Below are 22,314 nucleotides of genomic sequence, written 5' to 3'. Positions count from 1 at the left end.
CACATTTAAAGTCCTGGCAGTCAAAAAAACTATGTTGAATATTCCAAAACAAATCCTATCAGTAAACAGCAGCTAATTGTAACTCCAGATATCCTGCAGCCAAGGACAGACTATGAGACAACAGGCCCCTGGACGTAAACATGTAACAGGCTCCCCACCTCTGCGACTGAATACAGGAGGAAGCACTGTTCAAATTTAACCGTGACTTTCGGATGAGCCCTACTTCTCAAGGTAGGGATGGGACTGTACACTCAACTCCCCTGAGATACACCACAGAGCGCCACAGGAAGTCATTCCTGCCTGTGACCATCAACTAGTACAGCACCTCCCTCAGAGTGTCAGCCAGTCTGAGTCAGTAAACTGGCATTTGGACTTTATTTACCTACTGCATTTATAATTCATAATTATCTATTGTATGCAGTAATTTAACTGATGCAATATTCTGTACAACAATTCAACTGTGCAATGTTTTTATTTTCACCAACACCTCTTGAATGCACAGTGACAAAATATATTTTATATTTTTTAGATTTTTAATATCTTAAGTACTAGTGTTAAACACTGTAGCATAATGCACATTTTATTTTTAATGCACATTCAATTTCTACTTTATTTTACTTTATTGCTTTATATTTACATACTCCTGTTTTATGCTCCTATTCTTACATCTTATAATTCTCTATTCCTTACACTGAAGCAACTGTAACGAATCATAATTTCCCCTCGGGGATCAGTAAAGTATTTCTGATTCTGATTCTTCCATGCACGTGCATACATGAATGCTCCAGCCTACATGCAATAAATATCCTATCAATACATTTTAATGCATACAGAGTATTAAAGGAATTACAACGGACAAGCCGTTCTGATGTTTTTTAAATGCATTAGCGGAGTTTTATTACATTTTCAAAATGATTTTGGACGTGGGTTCCATGCACTTCAAGTGTATGGAAAAATCCAGCTAGCTGTTATCCTCCGATACCCTGAACGAGTTTTGTGGATTAAAAAACTACACTGGACTTCTTGTCGGCATGAGGGTCAGTAAGTACTGTCTGTATTTCATTCTAAAGTGGCCATTTCCTTTAGCTCTCCAAAATGATCATTTGTAAATCAATTACTCACCCCGTGTTAAGTTGAATTCCTGAAGAGAACTTCTCGCATGCCTCTGGTGAATAAAGAATCCAAAAGTGGCAATGTGCAAAACTATATCAAAACATCCATTCATAAACTCTTTCACAATTTGTGCAGAATAAGCCAAGTCTTTATTCAGCTGGATGCTCAGCACTTCCCAGACAGACAGGCCTTTCTGAAGGGGAACTGAACTGAAGGTGAAACTTATCTATGCTCTCTTTAAAACCAAACTCCACTGTCAAAAACATTAATTTTACCTTGCTGAACACAGGAGCTGCTCGTCTACCACTGCCTCGATCAGTTAATATGTGTGTGTTATTGTGTGACGTTCATGTTTTAAAGGGTTAGTACGGATTCACCAAAGTCACACAATAATGCAAACTAACTAACTGATCGAGGCAGTGGTAGAGCAGCAGCTCCTGTGTTCAGTAATGTAAAATTACTGTTTTTGTCAATGGAGTCTGGCTTTGAAAGGATCATAGATCATTTTTACTTTCCGTTCCAAAGGCTGTCTGTTTGGGAAGTACTGAGCATACGGCTGGATAAATGAGACTTGGATTATACTGCATGAGTTGTGTGAGAGTTTGTAAACGGATGTTTTGATACAATTTTGCTGTGTTAAATGCGGACCCTTCTGATTTCAATCCATCAAGAACTTCCTCCATTTTTGGATTCATAATTCATTGTGGGGGTGTGCAAGAAAAACAATGGTTTATTTATGAATTCAACATAACGCAAAGTAAGTGATGTAGAAACGATGATAAATGATTTTTTTATGATGATTTTGGGGATGAGGTATTCCTTTAAACCTGGAACAACAAATAAATTAAAAAAAATATTCACTACTGCACTCTTTGCCAAGAAACAATAAAAAAGCCGACACACACAGTGCAGGCAACATTTAGTGTAACTTTGTTAAACAGACCAGAAGATGTTAACTCCAAAGACATGCTTAACATGTGGATGGCAAGGGCAGGAATAGACAGCAGCAGTTCATTAGACACAAATTATCAGAAATTGTCATGCCTGAAAAAGTGCTTTAATTTAAGATTCACAGACTATAAGTAGTTGTTGCATCTCTATATCTACGTCCCTCCTGTCGTTTTGCTTTTGCGATTAAAACAGTTCCCACACTTACAAAAGATGATAAAATAACAGCTGGATTGTCTTGAACTTGTCAGACTGAATAGATGGAAATGTTCCAACACAAACATCTGTTAATTTGGTTTAATATTCTTCTGTCAGTCATTCTGTAAGAGGAGGTGTCTCTTTGTTCAAACAGCACACAGGACATGTCTTCTTTTTTGGGGGGCTGAGCCTCAAAGTGTCACAGCCACACAGCTGCAATCTGTAAAACTGTCACTTTCTGGCTGTGCTTTGGTGAGTGTTACATAATCAGATCTCTGAGCTTCAGAGCGAGACCTTGACTCATCCTGAGAGAGACGGAGGAAGATGATCTGCAGGGTTTCTGTTGCAGGTCCAAGAGTTCAGGTTCAGATGTGAAAGATGTTTGTGGGCGAGCCAGAGACTGAAGACTGAAGAATCCCAGAGGACCAAACAGAGAGGAGAAGACTGGAGGGATCTGTTACGACACAGTGATCAGCAGGTTGAGAGGGTGGTCATTAAAATCTAAAGGGTTCATCCTCTGGAGAGCAGGAACATCTGCAGGATCACATCTCCCGGGCTCCATTTGCTGCAGACTCTGAACTAGAGCTTAGATTCTCTGCCCGAGCCTGAACCCGACCCAGACCCGGCCCGACCCGGCCACTATCCTTGGGCTCGGACGGGTTGGGCTCCTCTTGACGGTGCCACTGCCGTGCACATGTGAGTTGTCGACGGTGACATTGTGTGTGTCGGCTTCGTCGAGTGTAAGTGCAGCACGACGCTGGTATATGTCAGCAAAAAGATGGGGACCTCGACACTTAAGAGACACATGACGAAGGCTTGCCAGTGAAAGAAAGACGAAAGTCAGCCTTCAATGTCCACATTCGTATCCTTAAAGAAATGTCAGGTTTTAACCAGGCTCGGGCTCGTAATTACAGTTAAAGGGACGGGCCGGGCTCGGACAGAACATGCACGGGCTCAGGTGGAGTTGGGCTGGATTTTTTGGGCCTGATCTAAGCTCTACTCTGAATGCAACAAGCCAACTACAGATGAGAGTTTGATTGGGTGTGTACGTCTCATCTCAATATGAACAATGTAGTAATTTACACTTATGTTTCCATGTTTTCTCCTGTTTATGTTGCACTAAATCTGACGTCCTGACAGAAGATATTGTGGTGCTGGTCAGCAGTGTTGTGCAGGTTCACACATCATAAAAGCTACCTCAAGAGAGAGATTTTTTTTCCTTTAGAATCTGTATTGATTTATTAATAAAACTCCTTCAAACATTCAGATGAACTGGCTTTGAGGTACCAGTAGCTTCATCATCTGAGTTAGCAGTAGCACCAGCCATGCCAGTGTTGTTTCAAAGACTGTCCCCCTGTCTTATCACATTTCCCTCCTCTTAAAATGTGTATCAACCCCCTCCATGGTCAGGTAAAGGAAAAGGTTTGGTTCAGATTTAGATAGTGGGAAAACACAGTTTGACAGGGAAACATATCAACGGACACAGTCTGCTGTAAATGAGGTGCTGCAAAACGTTCACCGTCATGAAAGACAGCACTCACATTCACGTTGAGTAGTTGAAAACCAACCTGTTCAGTTAACAGTGCACTAAAATAATGAATTAGGGCTCTTTTAGTGTTAATGCACAACTCCATTTGTCAGTCGTGTGGCTCTGAACGTTCTCCAGAAAAAGACCTTATCTGACTGTGTTCATGTTCAGATCCACCATCTCAGCAGCAGAACTGATCCACCTGCATGATCTTCAGCCTGATAACAACATCACCGCCTTTAAATCCCTCTTATCTACTTCTCTTTGGATGCTGAGTGTCCTCCTTTCATCTGCCAGCTGTGTCTCTTGATAATGGCTGAATGAGCAGTAAAGGATCCCCTCATGGTCGTATTATCTGCAGCTTCTGCTGTCTTTGATCTGAATCCATCAGCTCATGGAGCTTCTTCTCTTTCGTCTGCCTGTTCTTCTGTTCAAGTTGGATGAACTTTTACTTTGAAAGGATTCCAGCGAGGCTTTCAATTACAAGATCAGCAGTGATTCAAGCAGCTGAGGGGGATGAAGCTCACAACACCAAGACATAAGAGCATATCATCCTCTCGGCCTGGAAGGCTGCCATGATGTCTGCTGCAAATAAGATTGCAGAGGCAGGAGGATTTCACTTCAAAATAAGAGCATATATTTCTTTTAATCTCTGCAGGAAGTTTCAAGTTGATTTCAGAGCAGTGGAGTGAAACCAGCAGCTGAAAGGAAGAACGGAAATTAATCTAAAATCCAATAATGTGAAAAATTATCAGCTTGTAAAGTCGATGGGATTAATAATCAATGTTTCTTTATTTGAAGAACTCTACAATGAGAGATTTAATGCACCATGTTTTAGCAAATCGTTAAGTCCCTGGACTGATAGTAAGAAAATTAGACACACTAATACTAAACTTAGTCAACCAACCAAAACATTTAACTACACCAGAATGCATCTTTAAGTTCCTTCGAAGCCTCTGATCTTCTCCTCTTGCAGCCAAACAACAAACTTTTCCACCTCCACTTCACTGGTCCTTAACTACCTGTTGACCTCTGACCTCTGAAGCATGAATAGCCCCCACCACTCAGCCTCCGATGATAACGCTGAGGCTAAAAACAACACAGCGAACCTGGAAAGCTGCTCTCCATTACCGCAACACTGCGGCGACTCGCAGCACAAAGAGCTCCATTTGTGAACGATGTGATTAAAGCAGCAGTTTAAAGTGGGGGGGCTTTGAGCTAATGGAAGGTTGTTTCGTTAAGAGCCCTCAGGGATCATTTTATCGGGGAATCTGTGGACGAGTCCTGCAGTGCAATGTATGGATGTGGGTCACTATAATGATGGAGGCCTGTATGAGTGCGCTCCAGAAATTTCAATCCTCTTATTTAGTCTCAGAAACACCTTTTTCTAAAACAAGTCCAAATCTAAAAAAAAAAACCCTGCAACAGATCAGTTCAATTCTGGAATAAAATTAATTGGATAAACATTTTTAAATGTAAACTAACCACAAACTGATGCTGAACCACCACAGAGAATTCTCTGATGCAGCATTTGACGCCTTACCTGTGGCGTAGCTTCTGCAGCATAGCCTGACGTGCACCTCCCCAGAATAACTACACGTCGTGGCGATGCAGACCTCCTGTCAATTTTTGTAAGCTGAAACCATTTCCATTACTTTTATTTCACAGAGAAGAAACCATTAATCTCAAAGACAGTAATGCCTCCACAAAAATAGCATTTTAAGTCTTGTGTGTGATTTATCCTATCCCTATCCATATGAGCAGAGGAAATCTCCGCTCATCGCTAGGCTAATTTATACAATGTGAAATGCCATAGGCTTGTGCTAATAATGTTAGCATGTTGTTTGGAAAACATGTTTAGTACAAGACAGTTGTTTTGTCAGTGAACCTTGTGAGCTGTAATGAACCCAAATTTTGTAATGTTACCTTTGTTACATGTTGCTGTTGTCCCTGGTTTTATATGAGAAGAGGAAAGAATCGCTAGCTGCTAGGCTAATTTATACACTGTAAAATGCCATAGGCTTGTGCTAATAACGTTAGCATGTTGTATTTGTGGGGAAAATGTGTCCAGATAAAGACAAGTGTTTGTCTGTGAATGTTGTGAATTATAGTGCAGCTGATTTGTGTACTTGTGTTCGAAATTGTCTCTAATAAGTCATGTTTAATGTGGGTTTAATGTGTGTTTTGAATCAACTAAACTCTACAGTACTTCACAGAAACCCTGACGTCAACTAGTGTTTTGGAGGTGTAACTGCAGAGTGACACAGACACACCACCGCACAAGTATAAATGCTCACAACGGCATAGGCCATGTGTGTGGGGTCTGCCGCACAATTATAAATCCCTGAGGGTCTTGCTCCTGTGTTGAAGGGGTGGGAGGCCTATTAAAATGTCTGCATCCAGGGAACCATGGTAAAAAATTTAACGGTTTTCACGTTCATATCTCCATCTTCACATACCTCACTACCCCTTCACCCATCCCTCCAACATCTAGCCCCTACAAATCAACACAACTAATAAAAGAAGTAGGTGAAGCCAGCCACAAGTAGAAAGAAGACAAATAAATAAAACCTCCAGGTCCCATTAAAGCGGCATCTCTTCATCTCTCACATTCTCAGGTTTAGATCTCTTAAGGTAAAGCTTCTAATAAAATGAGACTATAGGTCTTCAGCGGGAACTAAACAAACTTTAACAAAATTCCTAACTTAGAAATACCCATACTGATCAGATTGTGACAAGTTGTAAGAGGCCCTAAGCTGGGTAAAGCTGGCGAAAACGCAATTTATGGAGAGATTCTTGATTGTAAAACCTCTCTCTAATTTAGAGGGATGAAAAAGATGATCATTACTAACCAGGTTACTCAAGGTGTCGGGGAGCAGGTAAACTTATTTGTCTCACAAAAGATCTGTCAGTCAGGACCAAAGTGGTGGACAGACAGACACATAGACTGACGTTAACATCTGTAGAGCTGCTACAGGTTTTATTTTTACTCCACACATGAAATAATAAACTGCAGTGAAAGATTGTTTTCTACTCAGTGTGAAACCTGTGAGGACGGGCTTGGTCTAACACCTGGAGGACAAACACAGAGGACACCCTCAACCCGCCTGAGACTCAAAAAATCATAAAGTTAATGCATGGTGTAAAGACTCCGTGTGTGTGTGTGTGTGTGTGTGTGTGTGTGTGTGTGTGTGTGTGTGTGTGTGTGTCAGTGGCAGCCTGGGTGGTACCAGCCTGTTATAAGCATGCTGGCAGTCAAAACATTTAAACGCTCCCTGTTTGGTACTTCTGTATGCATTAGACTCGTGTGTGTGTGTGTGTGTGTGTGTGTGTGTTATTGTACTTCTATCTCCTATCTTTGAGTTTTAGTCCTAGATATTTTGGGGAAGTGAAGACATTTAGTGCGGTCGTCACCTCTCCAGAGTTAAAGTTAGACAGTGGTGGAAAGTAAGTACATTTATTCAAGTGTTGTACTTTACTTGAGTATATCCAGTTTATGCTACTTTACTCCTCTACTCCACTACATCTGAGGTAAATAGCATACTTTTTACTCCACTACATTTATCTGACACTTCTACTTATAAATGATGATGTATTATTATAGATTAAACTACCCAGCAGTATATGATGCGCCACCTTTACCCACTGCAACATTAAGGTGACGAACACATTAATGCATCAATAATTATAATCCCAAATATTATTGTATTGAGTCAATTTGCATAATGAGTACTTTAAGTTTAAGTACTCCATTTTGATGCTACTGAAACTGAGTATTTCTACACTGTACCATTACTACTTTTACTTCAGTACAAAATCTGAGTACTTCTTTTACCACTGAGATCAGTGTTAGAGAACGTATTATGTCAAAATAAAGGCCCGGAAGTGTAGAAGAAACATCTGTGTGTCAGCTGTTGTTATAGTTTGTTCTTACAAAAATCTAATCTGAAACATGCCCTCCGAACTAAGTGACAAAATAATTTAATTATGTTCCAAATGATCCATAAAAGCTCCTTCTAAACTCAGTGGATCACTTCTTAGAAGACATAAAACATACAAAAAATTCAGTAAACCATGTGGGAAGTTAGGATGAGAAATGTGTTTAATCTTTAAAAATGAGTTGTGTTTTATAAGTTTATTATATATATTTTAATGTGAGCTCAATCTGAAAAAGTCACTCCAACTGTCAAATAATACTTAGATGTTGCTTTGTATGATGCTTCCTGTTTGCACTATCCCTCTGCTGCTGTAATGTTGGAAATTTCCCCTCTGTGGGACGAATAAAGGATAATCTTATCCAACACATTCTCACTCCGACCTCGTCACATATCCACATTTGGTCATAGACTTTCCACGTCCGCGTACGATGTGCAAGGTACTCTGGGTGCGTTGGTTGGTATCAAGTTCTGCCTGTTACATGCATTGTCTCCTTTCAAGATACACTTCTGTTTTTACAGGAAATTTAATGTTTCCAACTGTCTCTTTCAAAATAAACACACTGCGTCAGCGCAACACCACAAATTTTTCCTTCAAAAACAAACGCACGTGGTTGGGTTTAGGAAAAAAGAACAGAGTTTGGCTTTACAATCTTACGGAACGCAAACGCCACTCTTCCAGGTGAAAGTCAGTGTTTGTTGGACCCATTCACCACCCTTCTGGCCCGCCCCAGTCACAACTTTCGCCAGCTTAACTTTCATCCTTGTCCCACCGTGTTGGCTCCTGATGCCACTGGGCACCGTTGAACTATAACAGCAACTGGCCACGTATCATGCCATATCTGCATCATAGTTGAGTATTTGTACTTTACGCTTCGGGTCCCCAGATCTCAGATGTTAGTAGGCTATGTGAGTGATAGTATCACTCTGACATCTCTCCACTTTGTGCATGTATAGGTCCTGTTTGTGCATGTGTGTGTCTTTCGGACCTGTGTGTAATTGACAAGCAAGAGTGAAAACATTGAATTTCCCCTCAGGGGGATTAATAAAGCAAATTAACTTAACTTAACTTACTGACAAGACATTGCTCTCTCATACCTAAACAAAAGAATACGTTGATTTCAGCTGACTTCCAAAACGACTTTTATGAAAGGCTCCAAAACAACATATTACCGTTCTAACAGTCGCAGTGTGTACACGTCTGTAACGTCAGGAAACGATCGCAGTTCTGCTCCAAAACTACTTGGTTAGGTTCAGGAAAAACATCATGGTTTGGAATTAAATATGTACACCGGTCTCCTGGGTGAAAGTCCTGTGTGTGTTTGACCCACCCACCCTTGGGGCTTCTTCAATATCTGTACAATATTTTGCAGATTTTGTTGCTTTTTATGCTACATCTCGTTACTTTGTTATTTGCTCCTGTAATAATTATCATGGCCACTAGAGGACACCATCTCACAATAAACTTAAGTATGGGTCTTAATAGGCTGCTTGCAGGTTGACCTATGTAATAATAATAATAATAATAATAATAATAATAATAATAATAATAATAATGCATTTTATTTGTTAGGGCGCCTTTCAAGCCACTCAAGGTCACCTTACAGCAAAGATAAAAAAGCATACATCATACATATGTGGTCGTGATTTACGGTGAGAGTGGGCTCGACAGGACGAATGGACAGGATGTCCAGAATAAGTTGTAATAAACCAGAATTCTGTTTAACTACGCATAGTTTGTAGTTTTGTTGCAAAAAACAAAAGAATATGACTAACAATTCTTTAAATCTTCCATCACAATTTCCAAGGTGATGTCTTCTGTCCAAACATCTTCAGTTTACTGTGATATGGAACATTGAAAAGCAAGGGTTCATGTTTGATAAGCTGAAGGGTAAAGAGTTACAGATTCATCCTCCTGTAATCTAATCGATTAACTGACTAGTCATCACAGCTCAACTTTCCACTTCATCACTCAGCTTTTTGCAGTGAAGGGAATTTTCTCAGGCAGGAAAACAGTCAAAAGCAGTAAGTGAACCTTGAGGTCACAGTTTAGGACTCACCCGTTTCGGGCTGGATGGTTCCCTCTCTCTCCCAGTGGAGGGGTCTCTGTTGCTCCAGGGTAAAGCATCTGGAGATAGGGGGGCAACGCTCCTGTCCCGAACCCCCTCACCGCTCCTCCTCCTCCTCTTCTTCCTCCCATCTCCTCCTCATCTTCCTCCACCTCAGGGTCTCGTGCTCTCACCTCACAGTGAGCACTCACCAGTAAGCCCAGAACAAGCACCAGTTCTCCCACTGCTGTCATGTCTGCTGCCCTCCACATCACTATGTGAAAGTGCGCACGACCACCAGCTGCTTATAAACAGCTTGAGGGGGGAGAGAGGGAGGGAGGAGGAGGAGTTTCCTCTGTTTCACAGCCCTTCAACAGGCATCTTCTTCTTCCTCTTCTTTTCTGACGTTTTTTGATTTATCACTTGGATTTTCCACATTATGATTTTGCTGTTCTGGAAGAGGTACTCAGACCATTCACTGAAGTAGAATTTGAAATACCAGTATGTAGAAATACTTTGTTACAAGTTAAATCCCTGCATTCAAAATCTCTCTTAAAGCTGAGGTAGACAGTTTTGTTTGGGGCAAAAGTCCTGTAATAAACTTTGAGCATATTGTGATTCAGGTGGTCTTAGAGAGAACTGACTTTGGCCAGTCACAGGTTATTTCAGTGACAGGGCGCACCTATTGGCTGCTCTCCAAATGCAGTTACCTGTGCACATCTCTATGGTGAAAGCCTGCAGAGAAAGTTGCTGTTCCAGCATTGGCAACAACTGCAAAGAAGCCCAAATAAAGAGGACAGATTTATCAAAAGAAGAGTCTAAAGAGAATCAGACAATAAACAACGTAAAGGATGTGCCAAGACTGGCAAAGCATTTCAAAGATGGACAGGATATGTTGCTAATAGTTTAGCACTCTGCTAACCCATGCCAAAAGGCTCACACCTGTGAGACGGACCCCAGGTCAACAGCCACAGCAACCCACATCCAGCCAGCACAAACTCAACTTCGGAGGACTGGACAGCCCCAACTCCCTGCTATGTCAGCAAACTTTCTGTTGCTGCCATTACCATGGGCAGATTACGACAGAATGGGCCTCTGGGCAAAGATATGCAAAAGGCCCCACCACCTCTCCTACATGGGAGCAATACACACAGACTTGGTGGTGGTTTTGTTTCCTTTTTTGTTGCTCTATGTGACTTTGTAGTTGTAATACATCTTTTTGGTTTTGTGTCTCTGTGGTAATTTTGTATGAGGTCTTTTTGTGTCTTCTTGTGGTTGTTCTTCCCCTTTTGTAGTTATCGTGTGTGCATCTTTTTGTGTTTCTTTTTGGTCATTTTGAGCCTCTTCCTGGTCTGTATGTGTTAATTTGAGTGACATTTTGCAGGTGAAAGTGAAGGGGGTCCCCTGACACTTTGATCCGCTACGCCTGTGCAGGTCAACACATTCTCACCCCAACCTTGTCACATACTGATGTTTGGTCATGGACTTTCCACGTCCACATACGACATGATTGGTTGTTAATGTTCTGGGACACCGTGTCAAGTTCTGCCTGTTACATGCGTTGTCTTCTTAAATATACACTTCTGTTTTCACAGGAAATTCATCATTCAGATACACACACTACATTGGTACACCACAGGTTTAGTTAGGTCTAGGCAACAAAAGAACAGGGTTTGGCTTTAGAATCTTACAGGACACAAACCCTGCTCTCTTGGGTGAAGGTCGGTATTTGTTGGACCCACCCACCAACTCTTTAGCCGCTTCAACTTTCGTCCTTGTCCTGCTGTGTTTCCCCCTGATGCCACCGGGTGCCGTTACACTATAACAGCAACCGGCCACGAAACATGCCACTGTTAAAAGTCACTGCCCAAGCGCCGGATTTTGATGACTTTGGAGTGCGACCGGGCTTGCTCAGTAAGCCAATTCAGTAATCCAACCATGGCCATCACACCGGTAAGACCCGGAGCTGCCGCTGGCCACCAGCCTGCTGTGACACCCAGCACTAGGGGGTTTGCACTGGCTAAATTTGAGCTGCTACAGCAGGTGACTGAACTTTCCGTCTCAGAGCTGGTTCCCTCCTTTCCTCCCAGGGAAGCCCTCCACAACGGCGGAGAGAGGCAAAAAGATGGTTGGGTGGCTAGCTAGTTAATTTTGTCTCATTTTTTGGTCTGATTAACAGAGAGAGAATGGATGGAAGAGGGGCTGACAATTAAATGAGATAAAGAAATCAGTGTATGGGAAACACTGGGAAACTGTATGCAGCATGCGCATGTGTCCACGGTCATTTGGTGGGAGGGGCCTAACAAAGAAATTGGAGAGTGTTTTTTAAATTCTGGCTTTTTTATGCCTTTTACAGATTCCTGTGTAGCCCAGCTTTAAGTTAAAGTACAACATATGTATTATATTATTGGATTATTATTATTGATGCATTAATGTGTTCATCGTTTTAATGTTTCAGCTGGTAAAGGTGGAGCTCATTTTATTGTATTTATATACTGCTGGTAGTTTAAACTTCAATAATGCATCATCATTTATTTGTTGATTATATTTTTTATTGATGATCTGAAACTGTGAAGTAACTTGAGTAATCAAATGAACATAGTACAGTAAAAAGTACAGTATTTAAGTGTACATGAGGTAACAGAGGTTTCGTCTCTCTCTTTGTACTCCTTCATTCTTTCTCTCTGTCTTCATCCTTTTCCTGTGGAAGTGATAAGAACAGAGGAAGTCCACCGAGCTGCAGGAGAAATTACCTTCTTCCTTTCTGTGTATGTGTGTCTGTGTGTGTGTGCAGCTGTACATGTATCTTTGTGAGGACCTGTAAAAAGTTTTATACCTGCAGAGTGAGGACATTAGTCAGAGGGCTGTTTGAAGGTTAAGGCTTAGTTTAAGGGTTAACGCAAAAATCTACTTTCAAATGTGCAACAGTGTTTGTTAAACGCCATAAGTTAGATGCAACACTCCCACCTTAACTTACATTTTGGCCGCTATAGCCCTTTTTTTTCTAAGTGGACGGGTGCCAGCTGCCATTAAACATAAAACAAGAGGGAGGGCAACTGCAACGAAAGATGATTGCATTCTTGTAAAGACGACAATGGCTCACATTCATCACTGTCCCATTTAAAATACATTAAAGCAAAGGTTATACAGCATTCAAATGATGGGATATATTGGAACGAAAGTAAATTAGTTCAAATAAGAGCCACATTGATAAGAGGATACACTAGTTTTGTATTCTGACACTGTGAAATCATCTTTATATATTATTTTTACCCAGTGTTATAATGTTTTTCATCTTTACATTGGCTCATCATTTAAACCAAAATACTGGAGCTCAAGTTGTTAAGGTGTTTATGTTAACTGCTGTTGTGGTTTGGCGGTGAGAATATGTCCAGGACGTGGTGACACATCTCACTCTGACACTTTTATTCTGTCACGTTGTCACATTTTTGTTTCATTCACAACACTGAAGCAGATTAAAGTGAGTCAGAATGAAGTGAAGCGGAGGAGGGCGAGAAGGAGAGAGGGAGGGCGGGGGGTGATGATGGTTCCTGTCCAGGCTGAGAGAGCTGGGGACTTTTCCACTGGGAGAGGGGGCTGGTTGATGGTGGTTGGTTGGGTGGGTGGGGGTCATTTCCGAGGATTGTTTTAGAGCTATGAGGGGGAGGAGGGAGGCTTTGAAATGTGTGGCAGAGAAAGTGTAGAGGGACACTGAAGTGAGAGATACTAAGAGCTTATGATTTTATATGAATGGTATTCAGAATGTTAGTGTATAATTATCAAACCTGTCGCTTAGAGACAATTTTTATGCATAACGACTACAGCCAACTAAACAACAGTAGTACTGTTTTTAAGTACAACTTTGATGTATCTTTACTTTGCTTCTATTTTTTGCTTCTTGATACTTCTGCATGACATTTATCTGACAACTTTAGTTTTTTTTTTTTTTTTAATTCAAATCATTCATGCAGAATATAATCAACCAATAAACCATTCATTCATCTTCTGTAACTGCTTATACTGTAGGGGGTTGCAGGGGGGCTGGAGCCTATCCCAGCTGGCATTGGGTACACCCTGAACAGGCTGCCAGACCACTGCAGGGCTGACACATAGAGACAGACATTCACAGCATTTAGAGTCACCATTTAACCTGCATGTCTTTGGACTGTGGGAGGAAGCCGGAGCACCCACAAAAACCTACGCTGATATGAGGAGAACATGCAAACTTAGCACAGAGGGGCTCCCCCTACCCAAGGCTTGAACCCTCCACAGGAAACCTCTGTCTTTGAGGCAACAATGCTAACCACTGCACCGCCGTGTCAACCATTTCATCCATAAACAAACAAAAAGTTATGTTTACATTCAGAGGTTTAACAGCCGTGTAATAAATTATTTTGTAATATAATGGATAAAGATAAAGCTTTATTAGTCCTGTGGTAAAATCCAGATGCTACCCAGCAGTATTCAAAGTAGTTAAATAACCTCCATATTTACCAGCTGCAACATTAAAGTGATGAACACATGAATGCATCCACAATTATGATCCACTAACTTACCATATCATTCTGAAATAGGCCATTCTGCATAAGAGTACGTTAGAGGACAGAGCACAAACTTCTTGTGTTTAATTTGAAGGTATTATTTTTGTACTTTTACAGAGTAAGATTTTTAATGCAGGACTCTTACTTGCAACAAAGAGGTTTTACACAGTGGTATTACTACTTTTACTAAAGTAAAAGATCTGAGTTCTTCATCCACAACTGTGTTTATCAACTGTATATCTCAAAGGGAGGAAACTATAGGAACAGATAATCCAGGCAGATGGAAACAGTTCAGTGATTTGTTGATAAAGTGAAGACACAGCAGCTTACTGAGAATCATGGTCCAAATAGAAGTGACTGAGAATCCACAGGTGAGCAGGAACGAGGCACGTTAAAAAATTACAGACTGACAGGTACAGATAAAGAGTCAGGTTTGGGAGGGTGGAAAATAAAAGCACAAAGCACTGTGAATATGTCAGGGAGCAGGTGGAGACAGGCTGGGTTAACTACTATTTAATTGTGGAATGAAGGACAGGTAAGCAGGTGGATTAGAAAGTCTGGTGACTGGGGTTGGGGGAAAGTCTGAGGACCTCTGGTGGACAGATGCAGAATTGCACTGAGGCCTGATATGTTCAGTAGACTTTATATTCTTTCAGTATAAGACACAAATATTCATCAGACATGTGTCTTTATATGCAAATATATATTCTTGACATTTTCTCTGCCATCATCTTTTGACATCATCCTCAAATTTAATTGTTAAATTTATTCTTAAAACACCAAACAGGTCGACTATTTGCATGGCCAGTGCTCCCTCATATCAGATATCAGTGTTCAGATATAAACACCAGCTAATGCAGAATGCAGCAGCACGTGTACTAACAGGAACTAAGAAACGTGATCATATTTCTCCTGTTTTAGCTTTGCTGCACTGGCTCCCTGTAAAATCCAGAATCGAATTTAAAATCCTACTGTTAACTTATAAAGCTCTAAATGGTCAAGCTCCGTCATATCTTAGAGAGCTCATAGTGCCATATTATCCCACCAGAACACTGCGCTCAGAGAACGCAGGGTTACTCGTGGTCCCTAAAGTCTCCAAAAGTAGATCAGGAGCCAGAGCCTTCAGCAATCAGGCTCCTCTCCTGTGGAATCATCTTCCTGTTACGGTCCGGGAGGCAGACACCGTCTCCACATTTAAGACTAGACTTAAGACTTTTCTCTTTGATAAAGCTTATAGTTAGGGCCAGCTCAGGCTTGCCCTGTACCAGCCCCTAGTTAGGCTGACTTAGGCCTAGTCTGCCAGAGGACCCCCTATAATACACCGGGCACCTTCTCTCCTTCTCTCTCTCTCTCTCTCTCTCTCTCTCTCTCTCGTATTCTATTACTGCATCTTGCTAACTCGGCCATTCTGGATGTCACTAACTCGGCTTCTTCTCCGGAGCCTTTGTGCTCCACTGTCTCTCAGGTTAACTCATATCGCAGCGGTGCCTGGATGGTGTGACATGTGGGTTGTGCTGCTGCCGTGGTCCTGCCAGATGCCTCCTGCTGCTGCTGTGATCATTAGTCATACTTCTACTGTTATTATACACATATGATTATTGTCACGCATGTATACTGCCAGATATTAATACATACTTTCAACATATTGTACCACAGTAGCCAGAACTATAACTATAATATTATTACTTTCAATAATGTTGTTGTAACCTACTGTCATTACCGTCTGTCCTGCATCTCTCTCTCTCTCTCTCTCTCTCTCTCTCTCTATCTCTCTCTCTCTCTTTCTGTCTTATTGTGTCATACGGATTACTGTTAATTTATTATGTTGATCTGTTCTGTACGACATCTATTGCACGTCTGTCCATCCTGGAAGAGGGATCCCTCCTCAGTTGCTCTTCCTGAGGTTTCTACCGTTTTTTTCCCCGTTAAAGGGGTTTTTTTGGGGGAGTTTTTCCTTATCTGCTGTGAGGGTCATAAGGACAGAGGGATGTTGTATGCTGTAAAGCCCTGTGAGGCAAATTGTGATTTGTGATATTGGGCTTTATAAATAAAATTGATTGATTGATTGACCATCAAGAACTTGCTGTATTTTAAAATTCGAACCCAACTGCCAGAAAAAAATTGACATTGTACATTTCTGCAAACCATGGATACGTCACATTTGTATGTTATTATGAAGCTGATGGGTCGAAACCTTTCATTTCAGCAACACTGTGGTTAATGTGTGGTTAGGGTTAGGCATCAAAACCACTTGGTTACGGTTAAAAAACCCAGTTATGGAGCAACAATCTCAGCAGGAAACACAGTGATGTCTAAGTAAGAAATAACAGCTATTCGTGGCACTATACCTGGTGGAGAAACAGCAACAGTTTGTTAAAAAAACAACCATGTTTGGTGGCTGGAAAGGTGCTGGAAACAAAGTGATGACCCACTAAAAAACAACCAGTTTTGTTGTTTGTTGGCCACTTTAGAAACATTGGTATGATACGTTTGAAACGTACAAATGAAACACATCAGTGGTTTGCAGACACATATAATGTCAGCATTTTCTTCTTGTTTACAAAATCCCGCTGCACTCATTGGTTTAGCATTTTTTTCCCTTTGTTCAAAGTTAAGTTGAGGTCTGTTGTACAAACCTTTGGCTTCTTGAGCTCTTGTTTTATCTCTATTATCTAGTTTTATGTTGTTGTATCTGTGTGCAAATAAAGTTTGGTCAAGGTTAAGGACAGATAGTGGTTACAATCAGAGGTGAGCTTTTCTATTCCAGCCATTCTCTCCCCTGTCATGCAACACTGTGGGGACAACTAACTGTTCTTCGACCTAAATAAATAATGTTGTATTATTAGATTCTGTCAGTTGGTGTGTGTTTGTGTCTACACATCATTTAAAGATCTGTCTCCTGGACTCAGACACATCTCATAAAAGCTGCCGATACTGCATTCAGGTCATCTTCAGAAAAAAATCACTTTTACAGAATGTTTCATAGCAAACAAAACTGAGGGGATCCAACCAAACAATCAAGAACCATTTGAATGCATTTGACTGTAGTGTAACCTGCTGTGTGTTCATGTGCAACCAGCAGGTGACAGCAAAACACAACACTTGAAGCAAGGTCTTCTAAGCGGTTCCTGCACCCTAACCACTTTGAATATATGCAAGGGCATGAAAAACTCTGGGCACTCGTGGTCAAACAGTTAAGTATGTAGAAGATGAAGTGATCTCCAAAAGGCATGAAGTTAAAGATGACACATGCCTTTTAACATTTTAATCAAGATGAGTGTATTATTTTGGTTTTGTACAATTTTAGAGTGAAAAAAGGAAAAGAGCACCATGAAAAGTTTGGACACCTCAAGACATTTGAGCTCTCAGACATGATTCAGTTCACAATCATGATTAGGAAAGGCCAGGTTATGCAAATTCCAAAGCTTTACAAATATTCTGACTCCTGAAAGCTTGTCCCAACAATCAGCAGCCATGGGCTCCTCTAAACAGCTGCCTAGCACTCTGAAAACTGAAATAACTGATGCCCACAAAGCAGGAGAAGACTATAAGAAGATAGTAAAGTGTTTTCAGGGAGCTGTTTCCTCAGTTTGTAATGTCATTGAGAAATGACAGTTAACAGGAACTGTGGAGGTCAAGCTGAAGTCTGGAAGACCAAGAGCAATTTCTGAGAAGGCTGCTCATAGAAGAAAACATTTCCTGTGTCCTCACCACAAAATTCTGCATCAGACATTTGCAAAGGAACACCGAAACAAGCCTGAAAAAAGGATAACTGGTTGCTCTGTGTTGTAGAGTGTAGATCAAAACATGTATCGGGTGCTCTTGGAAAAAAAAGGAGGGAAATCCAAAATACTGCAAACAAGAAAAGAATCCAGGCACTACTTCATAATCTAATTTTTCCTTCCTCATTCTCAATTTTGTTTTGTATTCTTTTCCTGTTTACCAAAACAAGCCAAGAAGTCTTGTGGACTGATGAAGTTAAAATAGAACCTCTTAGATGCAATGAGCAAAGGTATGTTTGAAGAAAAAAGGAACACCTGTCCAACTGGTAAACACAGGGGTGAGTGGATGATGCTTTGGGCTTGTGTTGCAGCCAGTGGCACAGGGAACATTTCACAGGTAGAGGGAAGAATGGATTCAGTTAAATGACAGCAAATTCTGGAAGCAAACATCACAGCATCTTTAGAAAAGCTAAAGATGAAGAGAGGATGGCGTCTACAACAGGACAATAGTCCTAAACACATCTCCAAATCCACAATGGACTACCTCAAGAGGCACAAGCTGAAGGTTTTGCCGAGGCCCTCACAGTCCCCCGATCTAAACATCATTAAATATCTGTGGATAGACCTCAAAGAGCAGTGGATGAAGACAGCCCAAGAATCTCACAGAGTTAGAGAGACTCTTAGCTGGTTACAAAAACCACCAGACTCCATTTAAATAAAGTCATTTTATCATCGTAAACTTGATTCAAAGTAACCCCTGCTATTTCCCCTGCACTTATCTGATCAAAGTGACTCATAGTTTAGTGCACAAACAGAACAGTGATTTAGGAAGTGTGTAAATGTTAAAACAGAAACCACAGAACAGGACATGAAGTGTAATATGAAATATATGATAGAAGATAATACAATACAAGGCAACAAACTTTTATGGATCAAGGCAGTCATGATGACTATGCCTTTCTTGCACGCATGCACGCAAACACAAAGACAGTCGGGCTGTTAACACTGAGCATGGTTACATGCGCACAATAATCAGATAACTGGGAATAATCAGGTAATGGTAATAATCCGATCTGACGCGTTTACGTGCACTTCAATAATCTGATAATCAGAAAAACCTGGTTTACATGATTCAGTCCTTCAGTTGGATTTCTCCTCAAGTACATGACATAAAACTCAAACTTCCTGTTACAGTAGGTACTCATATCCTTGAAAAACCTCGAAAAGTACGCAAGTCATATATTTGCAAAATAAAGCACTCATCATTCTGACATCTTATATTCTTACAGTACTGTTTGTTTTTATCATTAACAAATACATGTGAGAGCATTCTAATATGTAGTTTAATGTGGAGCCAATTTTACATACTTTGGGTAGATTCGGAGTAAAAGTACTGCAAAGTGCAATATACAAGTGTATTGTATATAAACTTGTCACACAAAGTGCCTAACATATAAGTAAGATAAAATAAAAGTGACAATTTAAACACTGAGAATATAAAAATATATTATTTTGTGTTACATCTTTATCTGAAAGGAAACAAAAGCTGTCAGATTAACATAGTGGAGTAGAAAGTACAATATTTCCCTCTAAAATGTAGTAGAGTGGGAGTATAAAATAGCAAAACCCAAAAGAAACCAGATTAAAGGGTATACATGCACCGAATAATCTGACTATTGGGGAAAAAGATAGGTGTGTTTATCTGATTTCTCATAATCAGATAATGGCTTTTGTCTGATAAAGCCTATCGGATTATGCTGTTTACATGACCACTTGAATAATCAGGTAACTCCAGAAATCAGGTAATGATCGGTTTATTAGTGTGCATGTAAATGCGCTCACTGTTAAGGTACAAGCAGAGCCCTCGTACAGAGGAATGTGCCTGCAGCTTGCTACTAGGTGGATATGGGGAAGCACTACATGGTTGCCTGCCCAGACACCGTTCGTGACAGCAGCATTCCTTCAGGAGTGTGCTGGGAGTACATAAAGCACTTTGGGTGTGGTGGTGATAACTCTACTAATGCTTTTGACATGGGCAGGAATTCTAGTATCATCCGTGCATGTATTAATAACAGTAGCTGTATCACAGATGTTTAAAGGTCACACACACATTTCACATTAACCTATTTATAGAATGACACCATGTTTTTTTGTTGGGAAATCAGTTCCTCTTCTACTTACTTGAAGCTACTCTTACCCTTCTTGCATTTCACACATCACTTAGAAAAAATTTGAACATCCACAACTCCCGCCAAAGGCCTACTCCGCCCGGGGAGTGCAGCAAAATGCCGCCTGCCTACTTTTGTTAATACAGAATGTGCCTTTTTCGGGGCAATGGGGGGCGTGAGCAAGTAACAAAACGTGTAGCTCAGCGTGTGACGTAAACAGTGACGTGGGAAGGAAGCCGTGGCTGGTCAGTCCTTCAGCAATTCTCTCATAAGTCGGCCCGTTCTTCACCGTCCCCGTCATCTGCCGGTTAATGGTCTCTTCGTTTGCGAGGACAAGGAGGGCGCGCAATTCTTTGTCTCCCCAGTTGCTCATCTTTATAGTGTCTGTCAGGTCTGCGTTTCCCTCTTGCTACTAGCTGCTTGCTAATTCCTGCTATCAGCTGTTTCCTGTTCATCCACCATCAGTGGCTCGCACATGCGGTGTCATCAACAGCTCCTCGCACAAGTCTTCAACAGCCCCTCCCGTTGCGGAAAGCCGCCTCGGTCTGTTTAAACTAAAAGGGTTCTGGCAATATGTCTACCCTACGAGGCGGAAAATTGGGCACCTCGGATTAACTCGCCAATCCGGCTCTGTGTGTCTAAATGCTCGCAGCTTGCTGGCCAAACAGCCCAACATTCGCGGAAAATCTGGCAGTGTAAAAGGGGCTTATGATAGACGTAGGCGTTGGCAAGGTAACGTTAGATACACGGAAGAGGAGAGCGAGTGTAACGTTACAACCAAGACAGTCAAACGCAACCCCGGAGTTTTGAAACTAATCCGGGGTCAGTGATGACTGATGAGTTTTACAATAACCTTACAGTGCTAACGTTAGATAGTAGCGTTACTAGTAAGTGGAAACACACAAGGAAGATAACGTTAATGTTTCAGAGGCTACGCTACAGTAGGCTAACGTTAGCCATTAGCAACTGAATGCAAAAGCAACCCCGGAGTTTTGAAACTAATCCGGGGTCAGTGATGACTGATGAGTTTTATAATATAACGTAAACGCTAACGTTAGATAGTGACTGGTGACTGGCAACAAACAAGGAGGCTCAGGCAACGTTAGGCTGCATGCATTCAGTCCGAATGCAATGATTGGTCGAAGTTTTCTTAGAACCATATGAGAATGGTATAATTATGAGTTTATATCTCTGGTGGAATTCACTTTCATTTTAGTGTGCCATCAGCTTATTAATAGCATTTTAACCTAAACAAAAAAAAGCGTAAAATTTCCAGAAAGGCAAGTGTCGCTTTAACTACTCACAGTAAACAAAATTTGGACCAGGGGTGCCCAAACCTCTGCATGCCGCTGTATATGGAGGCGGCAGCGGCAAAACAGGCTGCAACGTAACCACTCGGGGCACGTGGCACTGTCAGTTAAGGTCCACTAAAAGGGTTTGTTTTGTCTGACATACTCAGATTATTATTCTAAGTGTCTGACAACACTATGTAAAGGATCCCTTCAGAGAGAGACCTGTCTGTTAAAGAGTAAGATCCTTTTTGTTTAACCACAAAGAGGTTATGAGAGAGTAATTTTATAGTTGTAAAACACACTTCATTCAAAGTCAACAGAAACAAAATAAAACTTGGTTTGTCTTTCCGCTGTTACAACAATCACCAACTCTGGTTTGGTTGAAATAAACCCTTAATTCACCCAGTTAGATGTGAAAATATGCTGGCTCTATGCACGCTAAAATGACTGTTTATTTAAATGGAGTCTGGTGGGTTTGGCGTTAGTGATTTCAGACTAATTTTGGGTTAATGTTCTGGTTCAGCAAAGAGGATCTTACTGTTTAACAAGGAAGTCTATGTCTGTAGAGGTCCTGAACATCAGTGAAAAGAACAAACACTTTAAGCAGATGGAAACTTGACATTCATAGATGCCAGAGTGATTGCAGCCTGTTCTCCTGCTGCCAGCTGCAGCCCTCTCAGTAGTGGACCAATTTAAAAAAAATGTTGATCCCATTAATCACTTTGACACAAAAATATGGGAAGATAGGGTCCAGGCTGAAAAACACCACAGTACCTTTTACAGCTGTGTAGTGCAGCTACACTTATCTGATCAAAGTGACT

General features: G+C 41.1%; 1 protein-coding gene across 1 annotated transcript in view; it reads right to left on the bottom strand.

The window, feature by feature from the left end:
- Nucleotides 1-10,062, bottom strand: part of mmrn2a (multimerin 2a) — a 45,366-nt gene extending 35,304 nt beyond the window's left edge. Inside the window, exon 1 of the mRNA XM_033613466.2 lies at nt 9,783-10,062. Within this exon, the coding sequence (XP_033469357.2) occupies nt 9,783-10,042 (260 nt within the window). The 5' untranslated portion in view covers nt 10,043-10,062. The remainder of the gene's footprint in view (nt 1-9,782) is intronic.
- Between the last annotated feature and the right edge of the window lie 12,252 nt (nt 10,063-22,314).

The sequence above is a fragment of the Epinephelus lanceolatus genome, chromosome 17, assembly GCF_041903045.1.
Source record: "Epinephelus lanceolatus isolate andai-2023 chromosome 17, ASM4190304v1, whole genome shotgun sequence".
Lineage (NCBI taxonomy): Eukaryota > Metazoa > Chordata > Actinopteri > Perciformes > Serranidae > Epinephelus > Epinephelus lanceolatus.
The sequence above is the reverse complement of the archived record's forward strand: the minus strand, read 5'-3'. Positions and strand labels throughout refer to the sequence as shown.